The following is a 7815-nucleotide window of genomic DNA, read 5'->3' as shown; positions in this document are numbered from 1 at the left end:
TTGAAGAACCGACCTGCTCGGCACAAAAAAGAAAAAAGAAAAAAAAGAAGAAGAACCGACCTGCTTACCCAAAGAAAGAAAAAAGAAGAACCGACCTGCTTACCCAAAGAAAGAAAAAAGAAAAAAAAAAAAAGAAGAAGAACCGACCAAACTGCTACGTACAAATTAACCTTGGATGACAAAAAAAGGTTCTATTGCACGTGCCGAAACTAAACGTGTCAAATACCGAGTGTCAGATAGGAGATAGCTTACAAGCTAGGTTATTGAAGCCACGTGGTTGGGCCCAACTAATACCGAGTGTCAGATTACCTACCAAGCAAGGTTGATATTTACTACTTTTTTTTAATGAAAATTCATTAAAATATAATTATACTTTAAATAATTTAAAAATTATACATAAATAAATGAGTTAAACGAAAAACAATGGGTTTAGTTCTTTCCTCTTCCAGCTCATCGAGAGAAAGAGCTTTAGTAAAAGTGATAAAAGTATTTTCTGAAAAGGCAAAAAAAAAAAAAAAAAAAGAAGTTTTTGAGCAACCCTTCATAAAGTTTTTTCTTTTATTTTTTTTAACAATTTGAAAATGAGAACTTTTATTTATATAAAAAAATCTATAATTTGTTATAAATAAATAATTTTAAATAACTATTTACTCTCCAATCCATTTGATTGGGCGGAAAAAATGGAAAATTAAAAATTATGGAAGGAACTAGGAGTATTGAGGATTGTGAGAATTTTCTTTCATTCGGTTGTTTGGGAATTTGGATGACACACCAAAACTTATCCTCTCAAACCAAATTGGAAGAAAAATGTGTTTTAGATTTAAAAGGATTTTTTTTCTATCCCATTATATTAATCAGCAATAAGGGCATAACAGTAATTTACGTTCTACCATACCATTCGTTTTGTTCTTCCTAATAAACACACATGGTAAAAAACAAAAACAAAAATTCTATTTTTTCACTTTTTTCTAATATTCTCTCACTTTTCCATCATTCTAACAAAATATAGTCTAATTTGCTAAACAATCAAAATGCTAAAACTTGTTAAAATACCATCCCAATCGATTAAGAAATGTTATATATACAAATTTATTTAAAACATTTGAATTTGCGGTTTTTTATTAATTCATGAGGGTGACTAATTGACTATCATTTACCGTTAACAACTTCCACTTCTACTTCCATAGTTTGTAAATTTTTTGTAAGTGAGAGACATTGTCTGTACGTATGGTGTACTTTTCTTCAAATTTTAGATGTGTTTTTAAGTAAAATATATAACAAGTGAATGAATGAGACAATGTTTAATATACCCTTCATGCACTTACTTAGCCAACAAAAAAAAAAATTTATTTATTGTCTCATAATATCTTAAATTTCAAAATATTTTATTTTTATTTATTTTAAATCCAATATATAAATTATATATGGCAAAGAAATCTAATAATTCAAATTTAAAAAATATAATAATAGATGAAATAATTTAAAGATTATAATAAAAATGAAAAATATTGATGTTTAATATAAATAATAAAACATGGAACTAAAAATGTTAATTTTGATACTATAATTGTTATATATCATGACAAGTCTCGATAAAATAAACAATTATACTCTCGATAAAAATATAAAAATTTAGTTAAATTTATAATTGTTATATATCATGACAAGTCTCGATAAAATAAACAATTATACTCTCAATAAAAATATAAAAATTTAGTTAAATTTATGTATAACATAAGAACTATCTAATACATAATTTATATGGTTAATTTTAGAAAACTAATATTTTTAGAATATATTTGTTTTGCATAATAAACAAGAGATTTATTTGTTTGATAATTACAACGAGGAAGAAAGATTTAAACCCGAATATCATGGAAATACCAAAATGTATCAACTAATTTATCTTTTAAGAAGAATATGTCAATCAATTAAATTACAATAATTTTATTAAATAACATATGTATGTACGAATCAGTTAACTAATACCCTTAAGATAATTGTTAATAAATTATTTTAAAAAAAAATTACATTACTTTCCTAAAAAATATAAAAATTTATCAAAATAATTAATTATTATTTTCCTCTTTTATAAAAAAGTTTCTAAAAATATCTTGCCCACCAATCTTTTTCCATATGCTATTACTTTTACTGCCTCTGCATATACATATAAAACTTTTACTAACTATGCTAAGCTAGTATTGTAAAACGAAAAGACGAGAAATTCAAAAGCTCGGGGGAAAAAGAAGAAGAAAAGAGAAGGAGGAAACAAAAGAAAACGAGTAAGGACAAAAAAAGAAAAAGAAAAAGGGAAGGAGAGGAAGAGAGGGACATCTGATCTGTTGTGGTGTTTGTTTTGTTTCTCACTTTTTAGCGGAATCTCCAATACCCAACCGAACCGAGTAGCGTACCTTAGCCAACTGGCTAGTAATAGACACTACCTATAGTTCTGTTTTTTGGTCTGAGAAATTTAGACAGCGAAAAGAATAGAGTGGCAAGGGAGTAAGGAATAATAATTTAAAAAAAAAAAAGGAAAAAGAGAGAGAGAGAGAGAGAGAGTTTGAAAGAGGGGGAAGAGAATGGGTGTTCTGTATGAGGACGTGGTGGTCATAAGGCATGCAGAGAAGCCAGGAGATTCCACTGTGATCACTGTGAATTGCCCGGACAAGACTGGATTGGGCTGTGATTTGTGCAGAGTCATATTGCTCTTTGGCCTAAGCATTTCCAGAGGAGGTAAACAAGGATTATTTATTAGCCTTTTAGGCTCTTCAAATCCGTATGTTTTTGTTTCTTTGGTGTTTTTAGTTTGTGGCGTGTGGGATTTATCGTTTATGGCCAAAAAATTTATGGGTCATCTTGAATTTTTTGTTTTTTGTTTTTTTTTTCTCTCATTTTTTAGTGGAAAGTTAGGTTCTTGGGATCTGATTTTTCTTGACAAAGAAGTGATGGGTTATTGTGATTTTACAATTTTCAAATATGTTTGGGGTTGAAATTAGAGATCCAAAGAGAAACAAATTAAGGGTCTTTTTTTTAATCTTCAATTTCTGTCAAGTTTCTAGTAGGAAAACAATATATATGTCCTTATGAAACCTTTTTCTTTCCCTAAATTTTTTTTCTTTGTTAATGAATATGTTGGTGATTGTGTATTTATATTTGCTTTTTGTTGCTGTAAAGATTTTTCAACGGATGGGAAATGGTGCTACATAGTATTCTGGGTGGTGGACAAGCCAACAACAAGGTGGCACTTGTTGCAGAAGAGGCTGTTGGAGGTGTGCCCATCTTATTTTTCAACATCAGATATAGACTATTACCGGCCTGAAAACCAGCAACCTAAGGAACCAGATGTTTTCCTCATGAAATTCTGGTGTTCCTGTGATAGGAAGGGTCTATTGCATGGTAAGTAACTTTTCTTGTGCAAAAATTCATGCTAGCTTTGAAGCTCTCTAGTGGAAACATGGATATGTAGCACATCTGGACCTAGTGGCGGCTAAAATTGAAATCATGATAACTGTTGTTTGTAAGGGATGTTGATCATCTTGTTAAGAAATGATAAAGAACAGTGATGGCAGCACAATTCGCTATGTCAAATTTGGATGTATAGTAGCAATTAAGCTCTGATTGGATAAAATTGCTGGAATTGGTTTGATTTGAATTTGGAATGATTTTAGAGGAAAGGGAGAAAATTCGTTTTTGAGTTTATCAATTCATTTCTTTGGGATCATTGAAATTAGTTAGGGAAATGAAATTGGTAGGAATTGAAGGTGAAGTGATACAATTGTAGACACGTGTAGGCAAAATTTAATAATTTTATCTTATTCCTTGGATTGGACTGAATTTTACTTTACCAATGCTTCACTATTTCTTTACTAATGGTCTAATAATCAGTACAGCATAAAGGGAAAAAAAAAAAAAACTATTTCTTGTTGTTTGAAGAAGAAATACTAGCTCCTCTTTCTCGAGTTTAATTAGTTTTATTCTTATTACTTGTTTAAAATGGACTGTGTGTGCATATCTGTTTGGGTGGTTTTATAATTGTGCTACCTCCATGTGTGTCTTTGTTTTTCCTTGATTGATATTGCCCATTTTCTATTGCAGCTTTGTATTTGAGCCTTGAAGTGGTTTATAGAACTAATACATTTATTTGATGTTGAACTAATTATACCTTTCCTCTGTAGATGTAACTGAGGTTCTCTTTGTGCTGGAACTAACGATAAAGAGAGTGAAGGTATCCACTACCCCAGATGGGAGAGTTATGTTCCTCTTTTTCATAACAGATTCCAGGTTTGTCATGATGATTTTCCCCCCTTCTTAATGATGCTGCTACCTTTCGGCTTCCATTTTGATACGTAAATAATTTTTTTTTTTTGTGTTGAAGTATAACCAATCATATTTATTAAAAAAAATAATTAAAGTATAATAAGCAAATCAACTATCTGAACATTACAAGCTGATATGTATAAATTATAAAAAATCCAGAAAAGGTAAATAGGAATGTTGCCTAATGCGATTATCCAATCATACTAAGAGCTTAACATAATCTGTTTAATTACATAATTGGGGTGTTCTACACCATCAAAGGACCTACTAGTCCTTTCCCTCCAAATGGTCCACAAGATACACAATGGAGCAGCCTTCCAAATCTTTACACTCCTATGATTATTGAATTTTCCTTGCCTTGAAGCCAACATTTGGATTCATCTTGCAATGGTTTTCTTTTTTTTTTTTCCCTCTCTCTCTCTCTCTCTCTCTCTCTATCTACCAACCATGTTATGAGATTGCATATTGCATGTAGCTCCCTCAATCTTCATTCTTGCACTCATTGCCATTTTGACACCCTTAATAGCTTCCAATAATTTCTACCAAGCGTTCTTTCATTGGTACAGCAGAAAGAAGTTAAAAAGTTGATACTTCATTCAAATTACTTTTAAAAAGAGGTCAAATATTGATCTATGATTAATTATGGCTTGCACTAATGGGAAAACTTCTGTTGATAGGATTGACTTATATGGTACAATACAGAACTCCTATGAAATGCAATAGATGTGAAGGCGAATACCTGATCCATGACACCTTTAATTTCATTCCAGACCTTCCAATTTCTTCAAATCTGAATAAACAGTTTTACTTGTAGAAAAATTATTGTTGTGCTGGTTACAAGTGATTTGTGGGATGTAGGTATCAGTGTCTGTATGTGCCAGCATGTGATGTGCGTGTGTTGCATTTGTGAGTGTTAGTGAGAGATGAAGTGAACTGTTATGATTTTCTTTTTTTGGGAAAATAGTTTATTTACTTGCACATTTTTCATCAGAGAACTTCTTCATACAAAAAGGAGACAGGAGGAAACAATCGACTATTTGACAGCTGCCTTAGGGGATATCATTATAAGTTGTGAGATTGATTTGGCTGGCCCAGAATTTACCGCATGTTCACATGGTGCTCCATTTCTTCCTTCTGAAATCACTGAAGATATATTCAGTTTGGAGCTGCCCAATGGACGCCCAAGTGGATTTCTTTCCTTCAACCCTGTCTCTGTGACAATGGATAATACCCTGAGCCCCTCCCACACAGTTGTTCGAATCCTCTGTCAGGATCACAAAGGCCTCATTTATGATATCATGAGAACCCTAAAGGATTACAACATTCAGGTAAATTAGAAATAAATTTTATGAACAAACATTTTTGTGTCAATCTATGTATTTTTATTAGGATTTTTTTGGGTGGGACAACCGGGAAGGCACAATTTGGGAACTTCTGCAATGAACAAAACCCCCCAAAATCTATAGAAAGAGAGAGGAAACACTCCTTTAGGTGATTTTTCATCTGATTTTATGTGAAATTTATGTCAGGTTTCTTATGGACGATTCTACGCAAGCTCAAAAAGAAGCTGTGAGTTAGAATTATTCATCATGCAAGCAGATGGGAGAAAGCTTATTGACCCCTCCAAGCAAAATGCTTTGCGCTCTCGCCTGGGAATGGAGCTACTGCGTCCTCTAAGAGTGGGTGTTGTGAGCAGGGGCCCTGACACTGAGCTGCTGGTAGCTAACCCTGTGGAGTTGTCTGGCAGGGGCCGTCCCCTTGTATTTTATGATATTACTCTTGCTTTCAAGATTCTGAACACGTGCATCTTTTCGGTACTAGCTGAGCTCTAATCCATTTTTTTTAGTGTTTTTTTTTTCTACAAGAATGGTGCCTTAAATAATTGAACATGTTACGCTAACTTTCACTTTTACGTTGTGCTTCTTAGGTGGAGATAGGGAGACATATGATCCACGGTCGGGAATGGGAAGTATATAGAATCCTTCTAGACGAAGGGGAATGTTGTTCCTTGCCAAGGAAAAAAGTTGAAGAGGGTGTCAGAAATAGATTGATGGGTTGGGAATAGAATCAGTTACAAACCTCAGTTAAGGTTTTCCTCCAGTGTACATTGTACAGCATATGTTCTTAGCCTTTTTTTTAAGTCTTAGACACTTTACTATTACGTACTAACTAGGTCCAACTATAAATCAAGAAATACCCTGTCCAAACTCCATAGGGTGTTGAGCTGTTTGGTATCTTACAGTCCATGTAAATTACACGCTTGTGATGCACACTTATAGACAGTTCTGCTCTACTTGTTTAATTTTAGTTAACAACACTATCATGTAAATGAGTTACAGATATAGGAAGCAAAGCATTTCCAGTCCTTGCATTCTTTCTTATATCAAGCCTCTTGCGGTAGAGTAAGCGTGTGTTTGCCGAGCAATGATTTTGCATTTTGTGTTTTTGGTTGGGTGGCATGATACTATTCACAATCTAATCAAACTTGTTTTAACGTGCATAAGTAGTAACTCTTGGGTCTCATGGCATTATTCATAGTTTAAAAATTATTTTGTTATAATATTTTTAGTAAAATTTTTTCAATTTTTAACAAAATAAGCGGTATTTAAGCAATATATTATTTGTATCATCACTGACGTTAGCTAGAAAGAACTATTGGATATTTATCTGAACTAACCATTATACAAGTATATTATTGGTACTCGAAATGATAGAAGCAAGTTTTATCTTAATAATTTTTGTTTAGTCCAACAGTAAAATGGTCATTTACTATATTAGCAAATAAAATAGCCATTAAATTTAATGCAATCCGGCCAGTGCCGACAGTTTCACAAAAAGGGGCACACACATCAACAAAATGGTCAATGCGCCTCTTTTCTCGGAACAAAGGCACTGACTAATTTAAACCACTACGATTAATTAGATTGATTCTTACCTAACATGGTTCCAAGTTCCAACTACGGCAATTAATAAATAGCATTGACCAACTGCATCTCCCAACCAACCAAGAGCATTCTAACTGAGACCACTACTAGTACTAGCTAAACAACACTATTATGCAATGGTATAAACCCTTTTTATTTTTATTTTTATTTTTATTTTTTAGAGATAGTTTCAATTTATCAGAGAAATTGGTGTAGGCTGACCAGCTAAATAACACTATTTGGCAATGAAATAAATTTAAAATTTTTTTTTATAGAAATAGTTTCAATCTTTATCATTGGAGAATTTTTTTTAAATTTTATTTTAAAAATAGTTTCAATTTATAGTGTTTTTATTATTATAAGAAGAATTGGTGTAGTAGGAGATTGAATATCAAATATTTTATTTGATGACAAAATACTAGTTAGGTTAATTGGAATTCGTGCAATAAAATAATCCTCTCTTATTTTTCTAATGTGTGTTGTCACTAATGCTGATGTATTACTTACTGCCCTTTGGTTCTTAACTAAGCCAAGGCCTTTAGACCATTTTTTTTTTTCTTTCTTTTTTTGTCAA

At 32.0% G+C, this 7815-nt stretch overlaps 1 protein-coding gene across 1 annotated transcript; it reads left to right on the top strand.

The window, feature by feature from the left end:
• Positions 1 to 2286: 2286 nt before the first annotated feature.
• On the top strand, positions 2287 to 6682 carry LOC126697186 (ACT domain-containing protein ACR10-like). Its single transcript, XM_050394073.1, has 6 exons — positions 2287 to 2733; positions 3175 to 3396; positions 4176 to 4281; positions 5309 to 5645; positions 5847 to 6131; positions 6245 to 6682. The coding sequence occupies exons 1-6, from the start codon at positions 2580 to 2582 to the stop codon at positions 6380 to 6382; spliced, it is 1242 nt and encodes a 413-aa protein (XP_050250030.1). The 5' UTR covers positions 2287 to 2579; the 3' UTR covers positions 6383 to 6682.
• The last annotated feature ends 1133 nt before the right edge of the window (positions 6683 to 7815 follow it).

Source organism: Quercus robur, chromosome 8, assembly GCF_932294415.1.
Source record: "Quercus robur chromosome 8, dhQueRobu3.1, whole genome shotgun sequence".
Taxonomy (NCBI): Eukaryota; Viridiplantae; Streptophyta; class Magnoliopsida; order Fagales; family Fagaceae; genus Quercus; species Quercus robur.
This window is presented reverse-complemented; position numbering and strand designations above follow the sequence as displayed.